This window comes from Rana temporaria, chromosome 9, assembly GCF_905171775.1.
Source record: "Rana temporaria chromosome 9, aRanTem1.1, whole genome shotgun sequence".
Taxonomy (NCBI): domain Eukaryota; kingdom Metazoa; phylum Chordata; class Amphibia; order Anura; family Ranidae; genus Rana; species Rana temporaria.
This window is the reverse complement of record NC_053497.1, coordinates 19,629,276-19,654,272: the sequence shown is the minus strand read 5'-3', so window position 1 is coordinate 19,654,272 and position 24,997 is coordinate 19,629,276. Positions and strand designations below refer to the sequence as shown.

At 44.6% G+C, this 24,997-nt stretch overlaps 1 protein-coding gene across 3 annotated transcripts in view; it reads right to left on the bottom strand.

The window, feature by feature from the left end:
* Positions 1-1,548: 1,548 nt before the first annotated feature.
* The window catches only part of OPHN1 (oligophrenin 1), a 234,765-nt gene continuing 211,316 nt past the window's right edge, over positions 1,549-24,997 (bottom strand). For all 3 annotated transcript variants that reach the window (XM_040322901.1, XM_040322902.1, XM_040322903.1), the window contains 3 exons: positions 19,530-19,580; positions 14,491-14,545; positions 1,549-6,407 (listed from right to left, as the gene is read on the bottom strand). In XM_040322901.1, the coding sequence (XP_040178835.1) occupies positions 14,500-14,545; positions 19,530-19,580 (97 nt within the window). In that variant the 3' untranslated portion in view covers positions 1,549-6,407; positions 14,491-14,499. The remainder of the gene's footprint in view (positions 6,408-14,490; positions 14,546-19,529; positions 19,581-24,997) is intronic.

Genomic DNA, 24,997 nt, shown 5'->3' with positions numbered 1-24,997 from the left:
ACAAAGAACTGAAAGTACCAAAAGCATATTTTCCATAATATTTATTTTCAACGTCCTTCATTTAAGCCGTCAAAACACTTAGAACTACAATCCTTCATAAAATAAGTGAGCCGTTAAAATATTTACAGGACAATTTACAGAATTATTCACAAAAGACAAACAAAAAAAAGACAAAAAACTTCAAGATCACTAAAATTGCACCAATGGCACTGTAATTACAATGATGTTAAAACTTGGCGCATAAAGAGAGCCTGACACAAATTACCTTCAGATGACCTAGAAGAGCTCATCCAGGCCATAGGCATTTTGTGTAGATCTACACATGGACTTAAGCTGAACTCCGGGCAGAGAATCAGCACTTTCTGATTTTAAAGTTGTACTGTATCTAATGGCCTTCACAAAGGTTAATAGTACATTTTGTGTCTCAACTTCCATACTTCAGTTTTCTTTCGGTCAAGAAATGTAAAAAAAAAGTGTGTGTGTATATATATATATATATATATATATATATATATATATATATTATACACACACACACACACACACACACAAACACACATACTTATAAGACCTGTACCGAAGATAATGCAAATGTGGGGACTTTATTAACTTGCATAGATCGTTCAAATTTCACAATTTTGTAGAGTAAAACTCTTCCTCTATAGCAGTGGTCTCCAAACTATAACCCAGGGGGCAGATGCTGCTCTTTGCCCATTTTAATCCTGCCTTGGCGGCACTATTCCTCCCACTGACACCACGATGGGGTACAATTCCTCCCACTAACACCAACAATGGCGTACAATTCTTTCCACCGACAGGGCAATATTCCTTAAACTGACACCAATGATGGAGCACTATTCCTCCCAATGCCAACGCCAATGAAGCGGCATTACTCCTTCCCCTATAAAAACAATGGGGCACTATTCTTCCCACCGAACACCAACAATGAGGAACAATTTCTTCCTAGCTAGGACTAAGCACTGAAGCTACAGTGCGAAACGTTCGCTTTTGTTCCATTTTTTTTGCTGTGGCATGTTTATTTTGTGATCGATTTTAATTAAAAGAACATTTTTGGAGTGCGGCTGTCCAAGTTTCCTTCGTATTTTTGCATCACTATTGCATTGCCGGCACCCATGGTTTGGTTCCAGTGAGGAGGTTCTTTGAAGACTTCTGAGCGGTTATTTTCTCGCACAATTTCTCCCACTGACACCAATGATGGAGCACTATTCCTCCCACTGAGACCAATGACAGGGCATTACTCCTTCCCCTATAACAACAATGAGGCACGATTCCTCCAACTGACACCAAAGAAAGGGCACTACTTCTCCCACTGACACCAATGATGGGAAACTATTCCTCCCACTGATACCAACGACGGGGCACAGTTCCTCCCACTAATACCAGTGATGGGGCATTGTTTACTCCCATTACCACCAGGGCATTTTCTATTCACAACAGATCGGCCCCCCCAAAGCCTGAACAGTAATCTGGCCCTTTGTTTAGAAAGCTTGGAGACTCCTGCTCTATAGTAACTTTTCTTCTTTGTCATTGCAGGTGAGTTATGGATTCCAAGCCGAAGCAACATCATTGACTTCTTGATGAAGGAGAGGTGCAAGCTGTCTGATCTCCACAGAAGGCTACACAATATTTTTACGGAGATTACATTACTGGCAAGAGTCACAAATGACAAGAATTTTGCTCTGGTCAATGGTGTCATCTCCATAAATATTCTGTCTACTGTGGATATCGGACAACCTGCACCCCTTTTTCTTCAATAACTTCATGGCGAGACATTGCTTCTGCTTGGATTCCATAATTTACCAGCAATGAAAAACAACAAGAGTTGCTACAGATGAAGAGTTACTCGACCTATGTAAGTTCATAAAAAATAAAGTTACACCCATTTTTGCATCACTTTTGGTACAGCCCTCGTAGATATAAACATATACACAAGATAGTTTCTTGAATGTCCCATGAATGGAAAATTGGTAACGTTTTGGCCTGCATGGGTCAAGAAAAAGAACGTGTTCACACAGAAAGCGACGGCGAATACATTCTAACAGTACTGCATTGAAATATCGGCTAATATGTAAACTCTTTTTCAAACAGCTGTAAAAGAAATGCACAATGTTCATAATAAAGCCAATTATTGAAAAAAGGATCACAAAAGCTATGATTGTTATAAACCGTGGCCTACATGTTTTTTACATTACCTAGCTAGGGCTGACTTTTTTTGGCTCTAAAAATCCAGTCACAAGGGCCATATGTTACACCTCCAACGGGTTGCATTACTGAAATAATAATGTATCTGTGAACAATTTAGCTAAACACAGAGAAGGCCAAGTTGAACAGAGTTCCTCTATCACTTATGGCTCATTGAGGAGATGAACTTATAAACAGGATGGAGGTAATCATCGACCAACTCAATATTTTTTCTTCTGTTCTACTGTAATGCATCAAATTTCGGAAAAACATCAACCGCGCTGGAAGAGTGAGCCAGTTAAACATTTGCTGCCAAAATGTTCCCTCAAAGAATCCTTGTAAAATCATCGTGACCCCAAAACTCTCAGACAAAAAATTGCACTAGTTTAAAATGGAGGTTTAGAAAAACGGCTCAGTAAGTCCAAAATGGCTGATCTCAGTCTATGATCTCCATGTCCTGCCTTGTTGCTAGGACATGACACCCATTGAATGCTCATTTACGTGGGAGAAAGCTAAATCTTTCTTTTGCGTCCGAGCAACACAACAGAGCTTCCAGTGCCTTGACTGCATAGGCTATTTTCTGGAAAAGGTGAACTTGGCCTTTAATTTTTTACACTGTATTGAATTTTAAGAGTAGTGGGCCACAGTAATAATATGGGCATTTTTTTAGGTTTATCTAGAGGTTGGCTTTAACCTTTGGCATCATTAAGAATGTTTTTTTTAAAAAAAAAAAACACTGTACTTTATAACAGGGGTCTCCAAACTTTCTAAACAAAGAACCAGTTTAATGTCCTTCAGACTTTCAGAGGGGGTCAAACTAGGGCTAGTGTGAGTAGAAAATGACCCAATGTCAATGGGTGTAAACAATGCCACATCCATTGGTATCAGTGGAAGGAATAATGACCCATTATCGGTGTCAGTGGTAGGACTTTTTTCCCACTGATGGTGTTAGTCTGAGGAATACTGCCTCGTATTAGTGGGAAGAAATGTGCCTCAAGAGCTGGATAAAGGCGAGAAAAGGGCACATCTAGCCACATGACAAGAGCAGTGATGTCACCCTCGATCATCACTCATTTGTTTACATGCCGATTTCACCAGCACTGGGATAGTGCTTTGTTTGTAAGTTTTACTACTTATTTTTATTAAAAGTTTTTATTGCGGAGAGCACTATGGGCATCTTCTTTATTGTTACATGACATTTGCCAAATTGGGATCACTCCATCGTTTGAGAGACTGCCGTTCCAGCATCAGGATCTGGATTCATTACACGCATAAGGGGAAGCTGTTTTTGACCTTTCCTTTGGGGGGTCATAACAGGGAGGTGAGCGGCCATCTATTACTGGTTGGTGGAGGTTCTACACTGGTCACAGAATTTCTGCATGTTTCAACATTATATTAAATAAACCACTGATGGTGTCCGATTCATTATATGGACTGTTTCTTAAAGTGCTGCACCATCTGTTTTATATTTATTCGAGGGATTTGAAATTTGACCCTGGTGTCCAGCAGCTGTTATTAGGGTCTTTCATCATATTGCGCTGATTTGTTCTATTTACATCTAGCCACAGTTTGGAGACCACTGGTCTAGGGAATTGGAGAATGGCCATATAGTTCTAATTCTCCCATTATCCTCGCACAAGATCGGTTCCTGTGGCTTCTGCTTCCCTGTGTTTCGGACATAATCATGCCCATAGACCTGCTCTGGACGTGAGCAACAGTCCACAGCTTGATCTTGGGGGAGCAACACTTGCAGGTGGAGTGGAGGATCGGGTGAGCATAAGCTTTCTCCAATCCGCTAGACAAAAACGAGCAGTTGACCCGTACATTGCAGGCACAGACACACTGCTTAGGAAAACAATTTTTTGCCTGGAGTTGGGATTTAAGGTATTACGTTAGGCAGCTTAAAATAAGTCAGGCCCATGCACAACCCACTAAGCCTGCTTACTCGTTTCAAACAGTATTTTTTTTTGCAGTAGCTGTTTTCATTAACTGGAGGTGAATTCCTCCAACAGACGTGGCTGTCTATTGTTTAGTGTCAAACTTTTCTGTCTGTGTGGCTGACAAGGAGTTCCTCTCACTTCCTTTCTGGCAAACATTGTCAGGACAGAAAGCGAGGATCAATCTCAACTAATGGAGGCCCCAGATAGCAGTAAAAACCTAATATGGGTTCTAACCCAACTCCACTCTATCCAAAACTGAGAAGCAATCATTTTTTGAATTGGCTGAATTAGCCAATTGGCTGAAGGCAGACTTTCTTTATGTCTAGCTTGAGCGATGGCAGTACATTTTCACATCACCTTTGCACATCTGGTTGTGTGCTCACCCTATCCTATTAGAACTATGTACATCTATATGTGTAGTGTCGATGTTGGGTTAGTGTACAGTTGTATCACTTTGTTCCATCGTTGTGGAATATCATTGTTCCAGCAATAATATGTGAAAACCAAGCGCTTATTTTAATGTAAAAAAAAAAAGACGGTTAAGATACGAGAAGTAAGCAGAAAAAGGTCCTACTACCCCAGGAATGCTTTGGAGGTCCTGGTACATTAGTATCAACGAGGCATGGTATAATTCCAGGGATCTCTGTTTTGTTAGTATGTAAACTTTTTAGGTCAGCCTTTCTCAACTTTTTTTTGTTTTGTTTTTAACACGGAGGAACTGCGACTTTCAGGTCACAGGGAACCCCCCCTGCTAATGACTACTATAGCTCACAGTACATTAATGTGAAAGTGAGTTGCAATATAAAAATAAGTAAAGGAATAAGAAATGTGGCGTATTTGAAACCCAGGACTGTTCTTTAAGACAAAGTTATTTTCTGTAAAGTAATGGAACAAAATTAATAATGGCCAGAAAATAACTGCAGGCAGTGAAATTAGCATTTTGGTGGTCAGTGGTGAAATGTCTACTTACTGTGATGGTGAATGTAAAAGTGTTCAGTAAGTGGCCCCATACATAACTGGCCAGTGAAAGGCTCCCTCACATTAATGCCCGGTAGAGAAGGGCCTTGTAAAGACTATAGATCAGCACCCTCTTACATTGGTGGTCATTGTGAGAGTCAATGAGGGAAGACGTACCTTCTTACATTGGTGGTTAGTTGTGAAGAGCTGCCTTAAGACTATAGATCAGAAACCCCATTAAAATGGTGGTCATTGTGAGTCAACGAGAGAAGATATACCTTCTTACGTTGGTGGTCAGTAGAGAAGGGCCTTCTTAAGACTATAGATCAGTATGCTCTTACATTGTTGGTAATTGTGAGAAGGACTTACCTTCTTACAATGGAGGTCAGTAGAGAAGGGCCTTCTTAAGGCTAATGATCAGTGGAAGACGAACCGTCTTACACTGGTGGTCATTGAGATAATCGACAAGGGAAGGCCCCAATTAAACTGATGGCCAATAAGTAAAAGGACCCTGTTACAATGGTGGCCATTGGAAAGAATGCCACCCCTACAGACAGCTTAAAAGCAACTCCTGGGGGAACCATGGGATTCCACGGAAACCTTGGTTGAGAAAGGCTGAATGCACATTCATAGTTTGCTTTAGCTTTAATTTGTGCAACGCTACTGTACAGGACTGCACAATGATTAAGAAACACTTTTTCGAAGGTGAGACAGCACTTTGCTGCCTTCCATTAAAGACTTAAATATACTTATTTTCTTATATTCATGTAAATATTCTACTAACGGATTAATAAATAGTGAAATGCAGTGCAGAATTCATTCTACTGTTCTACATTCATTCTGCGATTCACTTAAAAACATCAATGGACTTATAATATAGGAGTATTTGACCCCTTGGTGTGGCATCTGCCAAGAGGTCCTTAATTGGAGCTTGTCAGAGGTCTAAGTGGGACGGACAAGCAGATTGGTATGAGGAACATACTCGTATATCGTTGACCCCATATCTATCACTTCATCTTCTAGTCTATGTTTGGTTCATTCCTTCCAGTGACGAGAAGCAGGTGAGAAGCATGGCTCAATGGGTTTTCAGAGTTTGTAGACTTCCCATCCACTTGTGTCCTTCCAAGAGATCGGTTATAACATTTCTCAGAATGTACCAGTGGTGAATGTATAGAGGGCTCATAAGGAAACCTGTTCACCAGAGTGCGTCATGGAACAAGCTCCTTTTCTTAGCTGCCAGCATAAACCACTTTGGCAAGATGGTTGGAATGTGTCCCGGGACCAGCCAAGGAATACAACGGTTGGATCCTGCAAAATAAAAGGATAACGTGGATGCATCTTGGTGGACTCTTCTATAAGAACAAACATCAAATTCCAGCAACTATTATTAAACATGTATTCATTAATTCATCTTCAGCAGAGTCTGTGAAGGTTCTCATTTATCCAGGTCAAGGTATATCTAGTAGTAGTTAGTGACATTCAATTGAATTTGTTCTGCAACGCTAAAAACTTGTTGCAGTTTCTTCAGTTATAATAATTATTAGAAACATACCCAATAAAAATACAAAAGAGAGATGGTAGTTTGTTTTTTCCTCCTTTTTTAAACCTTTTGTATTTGTTGTACCCCTGCACAGAAGAGGCATGCAAGAGGCCATATACATTAAACTGACACAAAGGTAGGGAACTTCAAAACTATATGTCATCCGCACATAATGCTATTTTAACATCTCTATCCCATTATTTAGACACAATCCTTCCCACCTAGGTTAATCTGTCTCCCAGTATTATTTTATCCCCCCCCCAGTACAATCTTCCCCAAGTTAGACTGACCTAGGGGGATTGTATTTGGGGCCAGCTTGACAAAGGGTCCTTATTCCCTTTCGCTGTGCTATGGGAGGGGGAATATATTTGGACCGTTTGATCCCCTAAAGCTTCCCTGCAGTAGCTGAAGCCGGCGGGAGGGGGAGGAGGGACATGAGACATCAGCACTGCAAGGAGGGGGTACCAGGGATTGGTGAGGGAGAGCCCAGTATGGGAAAGGGGGATTTATTCATAGAACCACTGTGTTATAAACTCTACATAAAAGGAGAGTTGTAGAGAGAGAGAATTAAAGTGGAAAAGCCAAACTATTCTTAAAAATGTTTCCTTCCTCTCCTCCTACCTATCTTGCCTTAACTCAGTGTTTCTCAATTCCAGTCCTCATGCCCCCCCAACAGGTCAGGTTTTCAGGATTTCCATTATTTTGCACAGGTGATTTGATCAGTTTCACTGCCTTAGTAATCACCACAGCCTTTTCATCTGAGGGAAATCCTGAAAACCTGACCTGTTGGGGGGGGCCTGAGGACTGGAATTGAGAAACACTGCCTTAACTGCATAGAAAATGTCTGTATACTTACCCATTTTAAATCTGCTCTGCTCAAGTGATCCCACAGCTTCCCTGGGTCAGTGAGTAGGGGCTGCAGGGGAGAGGAGTGAGCTCTGCCAATGGCTGGGCTATGGGAGCCTATTGGTGACATCAGGGCTCCAATAATTTACAGCTATTGTCAAGCACTCCCTTAAATAGAGTGGGATCATGTGACCAGACTGTATCACGTGACCAGGCTGGATCACATTCAAAACAGGCAAGTACACAGATCTTTCTTATACAGTTTATGCAGGATAGGTATCAAGAGAGGGAAGGAAACACGTTTAAGAATGCTTCTAGCTATAGTTATAATTAGATGCTTCAACCATCAGAAAATGGTGACCTGAAATTCCCAACCCCAAAACCACCCCAACATCTCCCCTTCATACACACAACCCCTCACCCAGGAAAGGACAAAAACTCTCCTCCCTCCCATACTACATCCAACCCCCCCCCCCCCCGCTCCATGACCCTCACTAGGGACCTTTTCCCCAAATAAACCAGAACTCCCACCTATTGGAGGGCTTTAGAAACTTCAGCTACTGTCAGGGACCTAGAAATGGCGATTGTGGAGCAACAAATAACCACAATGGGTAGAGTAATTAATTTTCACCAGTACACAAGGCAGAGTCCGGGTCACTGGCGCACTCAAGGTATTTGTAATCAGCAGAATTGGCCAATGAATGTGGTGCGGGAGTTGGGTTGGTCTGGGAGTTTGTCCTTTCCTGGCTGGGGGGGGGGGGGATGTGTAGGTGAGGGGAGGTGTTGAGGTTGGGAATTTCGGGCTGCCATTTCCTTTAACATTTTTTATATGCAAACCCCCCACCAAAAAAAAAAAACCTTTGGTTAAAAAAAAGCCAACTTGCTTTAAAATGTAACCGATGGGTTGGTAACTGATAGGTCAAAACCGATCGTTAGTAGGCACAACCATTGGTTAAAAACCCACGCGTGCTCAGAATCAAGTCGACGCATGCTTGGAAGCATTAAACTTCGTTTTTTTCAGCACGTCGTCGTGTTTTACGCCACCGCGTTCTGACACGATCAATTATTTTAACCGATGGTGTGTAGGCGCGACGGACCATCAGTCAGCTTCATCGGTTAACCTATGACAATGGTCTTTCAGACCGTTGTCCTCTAGTTAACCTATCGTGTGTACGAGGCTTAACACGAAGAAAGATTACAACTAAAGTTTCTGAAGGTTACAATAATCAACCATTAGTGGGATGCGGTGGGGCCCTTGCTTTGAATGATGACAGCACATCTGCTTTGCACAGGACGTCGCTAGTCTCTCACACGGCTGTGGTGTGATTTTGTTCCACTCTTCTTCCAGTCTCTAACACAGTTCGGTGACTGTAGTGGGTTTCTTGGCAATAATTTTGTCGCCAAGAATTTTCCAGATGTTTTCTATTGGGTTTAGATCAAGACTCTGAGGAAAATTGCTGGCAGATAGGGTGAGGAACGCAGGGAAGGAACCGCATGTTGTGTTGTCAAAGAAGCTTCTGATAAACATTTGCACTCACGCTGCCATGTAGCTGTATACGAGGTCCACCCCCCCCCCTGAGAAAACATCCCATGAAAACAAACCATGACACTTGCCCCTCCATCGTTCACGACTTCTTTACACACTTTTGGGTAGATTCACGTACCCTGGCCTAAAATTAGGACGGCCTAGCCTAGTCTTTTTAGGCTACACCGCCGTAAATTATTTAGGCCATTAGTGATTCTCAAACCACTTACCTGTTAATTTTCGGCGGCGTAGCCTAAAACGAGCGGGTGTAAGCGCGCCTAATTCAAATGACTAGGAGGGGGGCGTGTTGTATGGAAATGAGGCTTGACCTCACGTTTTTTGACGTTTTTCGTCACTGCGCATGCGCCGGGCGACTACATTTCCCAGTGCGCATTGCGGCTAAGTAGGCCGTACGGGCCTATTGATTTTGACCCGTACGTAAACAACGTAAATCCCGATTCGCGGACGACTTGTGCAAACGACGTAAAAAATTCAAACCTCTTATCTGTAGATAAGCCGGCCTAACTCTTTGTGAATCTACCTATGTGGGTTCAGTCTTTCCCCATTTTGACGACGAACATAACGTTTTCCATCGGACCCAAATAAATTAAACTTGCGCTCATCTTTCAAGTGACCTTTGGACCAGTTCTCCTCTGTCCACACAACATGCTCCTCAACAAAGGTTAGTCAAGCCTTTTGATCCTTTCTGCCAATGAGAGGTTTGGTCACTGCAGAGTGGGCTTTCAGCTCAAATTCTCTTAAATGGCGAGATGCTGTATGACGAGACAGATCCTTACTCTGTTCAGCGATGATGACAAGCAATTTGAGCTGCAGTGTTGAACCGATTGCCCTATTGAGATTATCCACATTATTCTGTCTTCTCTTGCATTTGTCTTTCGTGGAAGACCAGCCTTCTTGGGGGACTTGAGTGAGTTTGTGATGTTGTATAGATGCAATACTCTAGAAATCACAGATTGGAACGACAAACTTCTCTTGCTATGGCTGAAAGGGTCATCATGCCTTCGGCCTTCATCTGGACAACCTGTTGCCGGAGGGTTTCAGTCACTTTTGAACGGCTCACCATCTTGCAAAGTCAGTCAACTGGAAAGTCGAGCCTCTTACAGACGCTCGGTTTTCTCGGCAAGAACCAGCAAGAAAACTGTTGGCAGAGCTTTCTTGCGTGTGTGCGAATAAACCGAGCGTGTGTACGAGGCTTTCAGGTTTCTCGTCAAGAAAACTGCCCAGAATCTAGACGAGAAAAATCGAGAACATGTTCTCCATTTTCTCGTCGTGAGATTCTCAGCAGCGTTTTCCTGCCGAGAAACCCGAGAGTGTGTATACTTACCTGTCGCCGTGGAAACCCGTGCATGCTCAAAATGACTGACACATGCGTAGTAGCTTCCTAGGCATAGGTAGGGTGCAGCAAGATGGCGGCGACGGCATCGAATGTGATGAGCGTGCATGCTTGTCGTAGTCGATGATGTCACCGCGTTTGTTCCATTCAAAAGAATGTCTGTACACTAGGGCGGCAAGATATTCTTGCCAAGAATCTCGTCAGGAAAAACTTGTGTACAGGGCTTTAGGCTGCCAATTAACCACTTAAGCCCCGGACCATATTGCTGCCCAAAGACCCAGGGTGTTTTTACAGTTTGGGACTGCGTCGCTTTAACAGACAATTGCGCGGTCGTGCGACGTGGCTCCCAAACAAAATTGGCGTCCTTTTTTCCCCACAAATAGAGCTTTCTTTTGGTGGTATTTGATCACCTCGGCGGTTTTTATTTTTTGCGCTATAAACAAAAATAGAGCGACAATTTTGAAAAAAATGCAATATTTTTTACTTTTTGCTGTAATAAATATCCCCCAAAAACATATATAATTTTTTTTTTTTCCTCAGTTTAGGCCGATACGTATTCTTGTACCTATTTTTGGTAAAAAAAATCGCAATAAGCGTTTATCAATTGGTTTGCGCAAAATTTATAGCGTTTACAAAATAGGGGATAGTTTTATTGCATTTTTATTTATTTATTTTTTTTACTACTAATGGCGGCGATCAGCGATTTTTTTCGTGACTGCGACATTATGGCGGACACTTCGGACAATTTTGACACATTTTTGGGATTTTTGTCATTTTCACAGCAAAAAATGCATTTAAATTGCATTCTTTATTGTGAAAATGACAGTTGCAGTTTGGGAGTTAACCACAGGGGGCGCTGTAGGATTTGGTGTACACTGTGTGTGTGTTTACAACTGTAGGGGGGTGTGGCTGTAGGAATGACGTCATCGATCGAGTCTCCCTATATAAGGGAGCACTTGATCGATGCAGGGCCATAGTGAAGCACGGGGAAGCCGTGTTTACATACGGCTCTCCCCGTTCTTCAGCTCCGGGGAGCGATCGCGACGGAGCGGCTAAAAACAAATAGCCGCGCCGTCGTCCCGGATCGCTCCCCGAGGGGACCCGACCGCCGCAAGTCGCGGGGGGGGTCCCGATCGGACCCCCGACCCACGTCTAGGCAGGGACGTACAGGTACGCCAATGTGCCTGTACGTGCCATTCTGCCGACGTATATGTACATGCGGCGGTCGGGAAGGGGTTAAATGGGGCTTGTCAGATAATTAAAAAAATTAGCACAAGGTGCCAGATTACCACCAATAACTGGGAGGTATCTGAAAGTGTTCTCTAATTTTAAACAATGTTCTTTTTCGAATCTCATCGAAGTCTTTCATTCTGTGCTTCAAAATATATGTAACTTTTGAAATATCCTTAACAAAACTGCTCTTTTACTCCTGTTTAGATCATTTTAAATAAGACTAAGCAGTGACCTTGAAATTTAGGAAATTGTTCTCCAATTTTGCTCTCCAGTGTATATTAAACGTAAAAAAAATATATATATATATATACACACACACACACACACACACCAAAAGTGAGTACACCCCTCACAATTTTGTAAATATTTTATTCTATCTTTTCATGTGACAACACTGAAGAAATGACACTTTGCTACAATGTACAGTAGTGAGTGTACAGCTTGTATAACAGTTTGCTGTCCCCTCAAAATAACTCAACACACAGCCATTAATGTCTAAACCGCTGGCAACAAAAGTGAGTACACCCCTAGGTGAAAAGGTCCAAATTGGGCCCAAAGTGTCAATATTTTGTGTGGCCGCCATTATTTTCCAGCAATCCCTTAACCCGCTTGGGCATGGAGATCACCTGAGATCACCAGAGCTTGATCACCATGACGACATCATGGAGCTGGTGGATGTTGGAGACCTTGCGCTCCTCCACCTTCCATTTGAGGATGCCCCACAGAGGCTCAATAGGGTTTAGGTCTGGAGACATGCTTGGCCAGTCCATCACCTTTACCCTCAGCTTCTCTGGCAAGGCAGTGGTCGTCTTGGAGGTGTGTTTCGGGACGTTATCATATTGGAATACTGCCCTGCAGACCCAGTATCTGAAGGGAGGGGATCATGCTCTGCTTCAGTATGTCACAGTACATGTTGGCATTCATGGTTCCTTCAATGTACTGTAGCTCCCTAGTGCAGGCACACTCATGCAGCCCCAGACCATGACCAGTGTTGCCAACCTACCAGACTGAAATTTACTGACAACACCCAAAACGTACTGGCACAGCCATGTTTTTACTGGCATTTCCAAAAGTTACAAAATTACAGTTTTAAGTGCAAATTAGAGAATTTAGGCTACAAATACAATATGCAATTGGCAATATGATTTAAGGTAGTTAATAAGGCAAAAAACATTTATTTATTTTTTGATACAGTAAGTAGCTCAGGGACTGGCCTAAGGAGGGCAAACACATTAAAATATGTGGCACATACACACATGAAATTGACTCTCACAGTGACACTGACAGCAGTGTGTAGCAGCACAGTTGATGATGGCACCTCACCGACACGACATGTCCTCTCCTGAGTCAGTGACAGTCTCTCCCAAAGTCTAGTGGTCCCTTCAGTCCACTCCAGTCTAAACAGCACTGACGGTCCTGGTTCCAGCCTGCCTTGCTCCCATACTGCAGACCCCACACATGAGGCTCTGGCCACTCTGCTTGGCTCCATTGCACCATGACATCACACAACATGTTCAGGCACAGCCTCCACCAGAGCTGCCCAATCACACTGTAGCAAGCACTCGGATGGTCGTTTTACTGGCAGGAGAAAATTGCCTGTTTTTTTATTGGCTGCCCGTAAAAATACTAGCGGTTGGCAACACTGACCATGACACTCCTACCACCATGCTTGACTGTAGGCACACTTGTCTTTGTACTCTTCACCTGGTTCCCGCCACACACGCTTATCTTGGTCTTATCAGACCACAGAACATGGTAATCCATGTCCTTAGTCTGCTTGTCTTCAACAAACTGCAGGCTTTCTTGTGCATCATCTTTAGAAGAGACTTCCTCCTGGGATGACAGCCATGCAGAGCAATTTGATGCAGTGTGCGGCATATGGTCTGAGCACTGACAGGCTGACGCCCCACCCACCCCTTCAACCTCTGCAGCAATGCTGACAGCACTCATATATCCATTTCCCAAAGACAACCTCTGGATATGATGCTGAGCACGTGCACTCAACTTCTTTGGTCGACCATGTCGAGGCCTGTTCTGAGCGGAACCTGTCCTGTTAAACTGCTGTATGGTCTTGGCCACCGTGCTGCAGCACATTTTCAGGGTCTTGGCAATCTTCTTATAGTCTAGGCCATCTTTACGTAGAGCAACAATTCTTTTTTTAGGATCCTCAAAGAGTTCTTTGCCATGAGGTGCCATGTTGAACTTCCAGTGACCAGTATGAGAGAGTGAGAGCGATAACACAGAATTTAACATACCTGCTCCCCATTCACACCTAAGACCTTGTAACAACAACGAGCCACAACACCGGGGAGGGAGAATTGGGCCCAATTTGGACATTTTCACTTACTTTTGTTGCCAGTGGTTTAGACATTAACGGCTGTGTGTTGAGTTATTTTGAGAGGACAGCAAATTTACACTGTTATACAAGCTGTACACTCACTACACAACATTGTAGCAAAGTGTCATTTCTTCAGTGTTGCCACATAAAAAGATAGACTATGGTTGAACTTGACGGACTTGTGTCTTTTTTCAACCTGACTATGTAATAAATAATTGAAAAAGATGTGAGGGGTATATTCACTTTTGTGAGATTATATAAAATTATATATATACACACACACACACACACACACACTGTATATACCAGTGATGGTGAACCTTGGCACCCCATTAGTTTTGGAACTACATTTCCCATTATGCTCGTGCACTCTGCAGTGTAGTTGAGCATCATGGGAAATGTAGTTCCAAAACATCTGGGGTGCCGCGGTTCACCATCACCATTATAGAGAGCGATATATACATATATAACTACTACAATATACACACAAATTTACATGTTTCCAATATCTCATACAACCCAACAAAATTTGGAATCATTTTATCAATTTTATACCTTAAAGATTCAACTTTCCTCTGAATTTGAAATCCGTTGGGGAGGTGACGGGGGACTGTGTGGGAAATAAAAAAAGCATTGTTAACAATGGAGCAGCCGCATCTCCGAAATATTCAAATCTCACTAAACATAGTATTTGTATAAGCAGATAAGGTTGTACCTTAAAGTAGATGTAAATCCAATCCATAAAATCTCTAATACGCTTTAACATGTTGATGGTGTTTCCAAACTCATATTAATCTTTATAAATCTGCATCTTTCATAAGGATAATTGCTGGTGATCCTGCCATTAAGGTCCTTGTTTGGACACTTCCTGTTATAGGGTGACAATGCTCTGTCTCCCAATTGTGCTCCTACGTTGCCACCTCATCAGACAGGATTCTGATAAGAGACTACGGGGCAGATCCACATACATCTGCGTGGGCGCAGCGTATGCGAGATACGCTACGCCGCTGTAACTTGCTTTGCCCTCCTTTGAATCCTGAAAGAATTTGCGCCGTAAGTTACGGCGGCGTAGGGTATCTCTCGCGGCGTAATGGCGCAGAATTAAAATGCGGCAAGTAGGGGGCGTGTTTCATTTAAATGAAGTGCGTCCCCGTGCCGAACGAACTGCGCATGCCCCGTCTGTCAAAACTCCCAGGGTGCATTGCTCCAAATGACGTCATTGTTTTCGACGTGAACGTAAATGGCGTCCAGCCCCATTCACAGACGACGTGGGACTGACTAGGGGAAATGACTGATCGCTGTTTATACATTGTATGAACAGACAATCAGGCATTTCTCCCCCTGACAGGACCGGGAGCTGTGTGTTTACACACACAGCTCCCGGTTCTCGCTCTGTAACGAGCGATTGCGGGCACGCGCCACTAATGGCTGGAATGCGAAATGACGTATAGCTACGCGATTTTGCGCAGCCGAGCCGACCTGCCGCTGTATAACTGCGGCGGTTGGTCGGCTAGTGGTTAAGCGGTTAAAGGGGTGGTTCACCCTAAAAACTACTTTTTCTTATTCCACTGCCCCCCCACATTACAATCCGATTAAGGCTCTTATTATTTTTTTCATGCTGTACATACCTTAGTACAGCATATTCACCCGTGCATCCGGGTTGCGAGTCCCGCGGGAGTGGGCGTTCCTCACATGCTGGTGATTGACGTTTTGCCCAAAAACGAGCTCCCCCCCCGTCGCGTAAGCCGTGTCACGGTTGGCGAAAGGAGCCGAACGGCGAGTCGGCGCTATACTGCGCATGCGCATCGCCGTTCGGCTCCTTTCGCCAATCGGGGGGGGGGGGGAGCTCGTTTTTGGGCAAAACGTCAATCACACACATGTGAGGAACGCCCACTCCCGCGGGACTCGCAACCCGGATGCACGGGTGAATATGCTGTACTAAGGTATGTACAGCAGGAAAAAAATAATAAGAGCCTTAATCGGATTGTAATGTGGGGGGGCAGTGGAATAAGAAAATGTAGTTTTTAGGGTGAACCACTGCTTTAATATCATATGAACTAGTGTTTGTATTACCTTTTATAATACTCTAATAAAATTTGTCTTCCTTTAAAAAAAAATGATTGACTTGTTTTGACACCGCAATAATCGCCATCCTTCTGCCATTTTGTATAGGAAGTGAAATAAAATTTCCCTGCCACGAGGGCAATGGTCACCAGAACAAATAAGAGTGAATCTCCTCAGGCAACAATAACAAAAATCCAAGGTTGTGCGGTTGTAGAACTTATTGGGTTGCTCAAGTCTGTATTGGCGGCCAACTATTTTCATCAACGGAAGACAACTGGAAACAGCCACTTCTATGCCGAATATTCTTGGGAAAGCAACACTAAACTTGGTATGGAAGCCGTATATCACGAATGTCTGAGCAGCCTAATTACTATCAGACACAGCCGCGACCATGTGGCTGGATCTCGACACGCCGTAGGAATTCTCACCACCCACGGACAGATTTAGCTACGTGTACACAATTAACGGTTCTGAATAAATCTACCTGAGCCTTTCCTGTCCAAAAGGTCATCAGTGACTAGATGCCCAGGCCAAATTTCGCAACCCGAGTAAGAATTTGACAACTGGACTACAGCCCTCTGAAGAACTGGCCTATGTAAAAAGGGTTTACTTTTTTTGAAGGGTTAGACCCCTTTCACACTGAGCCTCTCATAGCAACGGCCGTAAAACTCCGCTATTTTTACCACCAATGCTATGGCCACATTTGTGGCGCATTTTGGCCGCTAACGGAGGGCCAAGAAAGGGTTAAAACCTGCAGTAGCGCATTTCGAGCGGTATAGCCGCGCTGTCCCATTGATTTCAAAGTGCAGCAGCGGTGAAGGAGCAGTAATCACACAGCTCCTCCCCCTGCTAAAAAAATGCGGCTAGCAGGACTTTTTTTTACCGTCCTGCTAGCGCAACGCTCCAGTGTGAAAGCCCTCGGACTTTCACACTGCAGACAATGGTGCAGCTGTTTAAGGGCGGATTGCAGGCGCTATTTTTGACGCTGTAGTGCCTGCAAAACACACACCGCGGAGGGTGCCATCCAAGTTCAACATTAAAGGGGTTGTAAAGGTAGTTTTTTTCCCCCCTAAATATCTTCCTTTACCTTAGTGCAGTCCTCCTTCACTTACCTCATCCTTCCATTTTGCTTTTAAATGTCCTTATTTCTTCTGAGAAATCCTCACTTCCTGTTCTTCTGTCTGTAACTACACACAGTAATGCAAGGCTTTCTCCCTGGTGTGGAGAAAGCCTCTTGAGGGGGAGAGGGGGCGAGCAGGAGGGTCAGGACACTCTCTACTTTGCAGATAGAGAAAGGAGCTGTGTGTTAGTGGGCATCCTGACACTCCTGCTTGCCCCCTCTAGAGGCTTTCTCCACACCAGGGAGAAAGCCTCGCATTACTGTGTGGAGTTACAGAAGAACAGGAAGTGAGGATTTCTCAGAAGAAATAAGGACATTTAAAAGCAAAATGGAAGGATGAGGTAAGTGAAGGAGGACTGCACTAAGGTAAAGGAAGCTATTTAGGGAAACAAAAAATTTCCTTTACAACCCCTTTAAAACATTTATTGTATGACAACAAATTGGCAACTCACATGAAGTAAGTTTGCGAAGGCATGTAAATCAGGGCATGCAGGGAACCCCCATAGCAGATGCATCCAGTCCAAGGATTTTGAAGCACTGGTTCCTCCTGGGTAGGTATGGGAAGTTCAAAGCATTTCCTGGTCGGGAGGAGACTTCAGAGGCAGTGGCGTAGCGTGGGGGGTGCGAGGGGGGGCCACTGTCCTGGGCGCAAAATTTAGAGGGGCGCTGTCACGAGTGTGAAGAGGAGGGAGTGCCAACAACAGGTGGGACATAGGAACATATGCATGATGTCACCACTCCAGGCTTTACCAGTCATTATCAAGCATGCTCTCCTCTTCCCTACAGCCACCGCTCTCTCACATGGTGGATCGTGTGACCAGACTGGAGATAGCTGAAAATAGGTAAGTCCGTGGGTCAGGGGGGGGGGGGGCGCAAAGTACTTGTCTCGCCCCAGGCGCTGACAACCCACGCTACGCCACTGTTCAGAGGAACCCAATGGATGATACCAGATGCAGGGGGACATCCTGGGTACATAGCTGGATGTTTTAAGGCGTTCCTGCCTCTTTGTCAAGCCTTGACAAAGGTTTAACTAACAGGCAGAAATATCTTGATATGAGTAGCCATGCCCTCAAGATGTCCCATGACAACTGGGAGGACATGCCCCCCCCCCAACTGGAACATAAATCTTACCAAAGGGGTAAAGATTCATTTTTTAGTGAACTTTATTGCAACGTCACAGTGACATTGACCCCCACTGCACTGCAAAAAAGTATGGTATGCCATACTCTTTCAGTACATACCATTCTCCCACATAGGAGATGAGGCATTTTGCCTTGTCTTGCAGTGGGACTGCGCTGGAACAGCCCCCCCCCAAGTAATCCTACCCATTGCTGGGATAAGGTCATGCAGTGCCCAGGTCAAAGATGCCAAACTGCACTACCCTTCACAATGGGCACGCTTAGGGGATCCTTTGTCCAGCAGTGTCTCGCTTGTCAAAATCACTGCTGCCGTCAATACTCCTGTCAGCCTTGTAACAGAAGGAAGGTGCCCCCATCCCTACAGGAAACCATTGCACCCAGGGCAGCCACCCCTCCTGCCCACCCTTTGTCCCAGCCCTGGCCCTACCACACCTGGGGTGAACAAGCCCTTTGTGTGGACCAAATGCTTTTGCATGCTCTGGAGGTCAGCTTTGGTAGCCTCTGTATTTATTTTGGCATAAATTTGCTTAAAGAGTAACGCCTTTGAAGAGTTCGAACCTTCACCTCTGTGTGATCTAAAAACATTGCAAGGATTTTAACAATCTTTCTTGTGGATTCCTACCTTTTGTTATTCTAACGAGTCATGACTGATCCAACTTTGGCATGCGACTTGTGCTCTAATGATCTTGAAGGGGAACTCCAGGCAAAAATTTAAAAAAATCGGCATGGTTTCCCCCTCCAAGAGCATACCAGGCCCTTCAGTCTGGCATAGATTTTAAGGGGAACCCTTCCACGCTGAAAAAACAGCCTGGGGTTCCCCCCAAAATCCATACCAGACCCTTATCCAAGCACGCAGCCCAGTAGGTCAGGAAAGGGGGTGGGGACAAGCGAGCGCCCCCACACACACACACTCCTGAACCGTACCAGGCTGTATGCCCTCAACATGGGGGTTTTGGGGCCTTACCCCCCCCACCCCAAAGAGCCTTATCCCCACGTTAAGGACAAGGGCCTCCTTCTGACAACCCTGGCCTTCGGTTGTCGGTGTCTGCGGGGGACTTATTGGAATCTGGAAGCCCCCTTTAATATGGGGGCCCCTAGATCCCAGCCCCCCACCCTATGTGAATGAGTATGGGGTACAATGTGTCACAATTGTATATGCGGTATTATTTTTCCCCCCCATGAAAGTGGAGTTACCCTTTATAAATTTAGAAGCAAAATAATCTATAATCCATTATAAACTTGACATTAAATGAGTAAAATTCAATGATCACCTTCCCCTTGGTCTGGAAGCCTTCTCAAAAAACTTGGTACGGGAGGCGACTCTGTAAAAAGTAGAAGAGACGACATCAATAGAGTGTACATTTCACCAGCTTCATGGATGTACAGACCTGGCCAAAAGTTTTGAGAAGGACACAAATATAACATTTTCATAGGCTGCTGCTTCAGTGTTTTTAGATCTTACTATGGTATACTGATGTATAGTTACAAGCATTTCATAAGTGTCAAAGACTTTTATTCACAATTACATTAGGTTTATGCAAAGAGCGATTTTTTCCGTGACTGCGACATTATGGCGGACACATCGGACAATTTTGACACATTTTTGGGACAATTGTCATTTTCACAGCAAAAAATGCTATAAAAATGCATTGTTTACTGTGAAAATGACAATTGCAGTTTGGGAGTTAACCACTAGGGGGCGCTGAAGGGGTTAAGTGTGACCTCATATGTGTTTCTAACTGTAGGGGGGCGGGGCTGGACATGTGGCATCATTGATCGTGTTTCCCTATATCAGGGAACACACGATCAATGACAGCGCCACAGTGAAGAACGGGGAAGCTGTGTTTACACACAACTCCTCTCCTCGTTCTTCAGCTCCGGGGACCGATTGCCGGACTCCAGCAGCGATCGGGTCCGCGGGTCCCGCGGCCGCGGAGCTTCGGGTCACGGGCGAGCGCCCGCGACAGGGCACTTAAAGAGGACTTGCAGGTACGTGCTTGTGCCCAGCCGTGCCATTCTGCTGACGTATATGTGCAGGAGGCGGTCCTTAAGTGGTTAATTCCCCTTGGCATGCTGTCAATCAACTTATGGGCCACATCTTGACCGATGGCAGAAGATTCAATGCTTGGACTTTGTCAGCATTTGTGGTGGGTTTTGTTCACCTGCCTCTTGAGAGTTGACCACAACTTCTTAATGGGATTAAGGTCTGGGGAGCTTCATGGCCATGGATCCAAAACTTTGATGTTTTGTTCCCCAAGACACTTAGTTATCACTTTCGCCTTATGACAAGGTTCTCCATCATGCTGGAAAAGACATTGTTCCTCACCAAACTCTTCTTGGATGGTCGGGAGAAGTTGCTCTCGGAGGGTGTTTTTGTACCATTCTTTATTCATGGCTGTGTTCTTAGGGAAAATTGTGAGTGAGCCCCCCACTCCCTTGTCTGAGAAGCCCCCCCACACATGAATGGTCTCAGGATGCTTTACTGTTGGCATGACACAGGACTGATGGTAGCGCTCACCTTTTCTTCTCCAGACAAGATTTTTACCGGATGCCCCAAACAATTTGAAAGGGGATTCAGAGAAAATGACTCCACCCCAGTCCTCAGCAGTCCAATCCCTGGACCCTTTGCAGAATATCAGTCTGTCCCTAATGTGCTGCCCTTCTTGACACCAGGCCATCCTCCAAAAGTCTTCGCCTCACTGTGTGTGTCGATGTACTCACAACTGCCTGCTGCCATTCCAGAGCAAGCTCTGCACTGGTGGTGCCCCGATCCCGCAGCCGAATCAACTGTAGGAGCCGATCCTGGCGCTTGCTGGACTTTAACCGCTTAACGACCGCCGCATTTACATATACGTTGGCAAAATGGCACGGACAGGCAGAACGACGTGCCCGCACGTCGCTGCCTTTCCGCGGGTCGGGGGTCCGATCAGGACCCCCCCCGGTACATGCGGCGGTCGGTAAAGCCTCAGGGAGCGATCCGGGATGAGGGCGCGGCTATTTGTTTCTAGCCGCCCTGTCGCGATCGCTCCCCGGAGCTGAAGAACGGGGAGAGCCGTATGTAAACACGGCTTCCCCGTGCTTCACTGTGGGGGCTGCATCGATCGTGTGATCCCTTTTATAGGGAGACTCGATCGATGACGTCAGACCTACAGCCACACCCCCCTACAGTTGTAAACACACACTAGGTGAAACATAACTCCTTCAGCGCCCCCTGTGGTTAACTCCCAAACTGCAACTGTCATTTTCACAATAAACAATGCAAATTAAATGCATTTTTTGCTGTGAAAATGACAATGGTCCCAAAAATGTGTCAAAATTGTCCGAAGTGTCCGCCATAATGTCGCAGTCACGAAAAAAATCGCTGATCGCCGCCATTAGTAGTAAAAAAATAATAATAATAAAAATGCAATAAAACTATCCCCTATTTTGTAAACGCTATAAATTTTGCGCAAACCAATCGATAAATGCTTATTGCGATTTTTTTTATACCAAAAATAGGTAGAAGAATACGTATCGGCCTAAACTAAGGGAAAAAAATAAATGTTATATATGTTTTTGGGGGATATTTATTATGGCAAAAAGTAAAAAATATTGATTTTTTTTTCAAAATTGTCGCTCTATTTTTATAGCGCAAAAAATAAAAAGAGGTGATCAAATACCACCAAAAGAAAGCTCTATTTGTGGGGAAAAAAAGGACGTCAATTTTGTTTGGGAGCCACGTTGCACGACCGCGCAATTGTCAGTTAAAATGACGCAGTGCCGAATCGCAAAACCTGGCTTGGGCATTTAGCTGCCTAAAGGTCCGGGGCTTAAGTGGTTAATGGGCGCCCTGAAGCCTTAACAAAAGCAGTGGAAATGTTTTTGTTTTTATGGGATTAAGTTAGTTTACATGGCATAGGGACTTTGCAATTAAATTGCAATTCGTCTGATCGCTCTTCACAACATTCTGGAGTATATGCAAATTGCCATCATAAAAACTGAGGCAGCAGACTTTGTGAAAATTAATATTCTCAAAACTTTTGGCTACAGCTGTATGCATAGAAAAGACAGACAGTTTTTTGTTTATCCAGCTGTATTTACTCAGTGCAACTTATAACATCCAAATGAAAATTACAACACCGACATGTCAGAAAATATAAAAACAGAATCACGAGTTGGAAAAAGGATCACCCTCCTCCTAAAAATGACTTGTAAACTTAATCAGGTGTAGCAAATCACCACCTTCTCAATGGCACACAAAGCCATTCAACTGTGATCAGCTGTGGTCATTTTGATTAGCTCAGCATGAAAAGAGCTTTCCTGGAGCATTTCAATCCCTGATAGTTAATTGTTTGCTTCAGTTGCACTATGAGTGGCAAGGCACAGTCACCGGGATCACTGGAATAAAGTTATGGATAGGTACAAGTCAAGAGATGGATACAAAAAAAAATGTCAAAGGCTTAATTAATGCCTAAAAGCAGTGTGACGTCTATTAACCACTTGTGGACTGGCCACCATAACATCTACTGCGGGAGGGTGGCCACTCTCTTTTGATTAGCTCAGCATGAAAAGAGCTTTCCTGGAGCATTTCAATCACTGATAGTGCAACTGAAGCAAACCATCAACTATGAGTGGCAAGGCACTGTCACCAGGATCTCTTGGATAAAGGCTTTATCAATGCCTAGAAGCACAGTGAAGTCTATTAACCACTTGTGGACTGGCCACCATACATATACTGAGGCAGGGTGTCTGCTCTGTGCCAGATCACATAGCGTGATCAGACACTTCTGGGTCTGGGGCGCATGCGCTTGCCACCTGCGATCCCTTCCTGCTGTGATCACATACAGCGGGAGCTAATCTGCAGGTACCATGGACTCCATGTTCGCCGGCACCCACAGATCATTCATTACACAGGCAGAACTGCAGTCTGCCTACTGTAAGGGGTTAGCTCGGTAGCGGGGTGTGTGACCCCTTGGATGGGTTCTCCACACACTGAATTTATACAGACAGGCAGTCGAAGACGGTTGAAAACAAAGTTTCTGGTTTATTTTTACATCTTGCTGGAAAACAATAGCAAAAATTCAAACAGCATAAACAAAATCAAACATAAAATAAATCCTAGCCACTCTGGGTGTCTACCTCCACACAGGAACCTATCTATGGAGTCTAGCACAGCCTACTGCCGGGTAGACAGTGCTGGTCATACAGCACAAAACAATAGTCTTGATTTTTATCACACAGAAAAATCACTCCTCTCCTCACCTCCTCAGGAGACTTTCAGTAAGCTGCTCTCCTACTCACAAAGCCTTAGGAATGATGCAGCAATTAGTGGTAACCCTCTGGACTTCTTATAGAGGCCTTAATTGCCTCACTCTGAACAGCTGGAGTCTTTCAACGGCCCTTAGCCTTCCTGGCTACATTTTCCAGCCGACGCCTAATAACGATTGGTTTATTGTCTAAACAATGCAGAAATGTATGTTCCGTCTGTGACAACACCCACCGATTTACCTGACTTCCTGTCACACTATGTAAACCAGGCCGATTAACGTTCTGTCAGAAGGGACGGTTTTGATCCGGTGTTCCTGTAAAGCAGGAACGTGGATCAACGCCTTCTCTCCTTGTCAAAGCACCTCTCACACAGTGAGAAAAGCACAACCTAGGCACACATTTTAACTGATCGCGCCTGATGTTAACCCCCTTCCCAGCCACTGTCATTAGTACAGTGACAGTGCATATTTTTTTGTAGCGCCGATCACTGTATTAGTGTCACTGGTCTCCACAAATTGTCAAAGGTGTCTGATTTGTCCATCGCAATATCACAAGCCTGCTAGAAGTCGTTGATCGCCACCATTACTGGGAAAAAAAAATACCCTGCCCCACTTTCTCCTCATTGGCTCACTGGCTGCAACTAACAGCAGTGGGATCCACTGGCTCCTGCTTCTGTCTTAGCCAATGGGCCTTCGCTGAGGATCTCGTGCACATCGCTAGACAGAGAGGGGGCTCACGTGAGTATTAGGGGGGCTGGGGGGGGGGAGCAGCGCACACAAGGTATTCTACCTTCATGAAGATAAAAAAAAAAAAAACTTCAGCCTTTACAACATCAACAGCACAACCATTGGTCCCTCCACACACGCTGGGTGTAATCCTTGACTCTGACCTCTCCTTCAGTCCCCACATCCAATCACTGGCTAAATCTTGCAGCCTTAACCTCCGCAACATCTCCAGAATTCGACCCTTCCTGACTTATGACACCACAAAACAACTTGTTCACTCCTTGATTATTTCCCGCTTTGATTACTGCAACTCTCTCCTTATTGGCCTTCCCTTACACAGACTCCTCCCCCCTTCAGTCTATTATAATTTCTGCTGCTAGACTAATACACCTCACCAACTGATCTGTGACTGCTGCTCCTCTCTGCCAATCCCTTCATTGGCTTTCACTACCCCACCGTGTAAAATTCAAAATGCTAACCCACAACATACAAGGCCATCCACAACATCGCCCCCATCTACATCACCAACCACCTCCGCAGATATTGGTCCTTTCCGCTCCTCCTGCTCTCTAGCTCCCTTGTTACCTCCTCCCACACTCACCTACAGGACTTCACTAGAGCCTCTCCCATCCTCTGGAACTCCCTGCCCCAGTATGTCTGATCAGCCCCTACCCTGTCCACCTTTTAGGAGATCCCTGAAAACTCATTTATTCAGGGAAGCCTATCCCACACCCAACAAGGGACTATACTTGAGCAATCCTTATCAA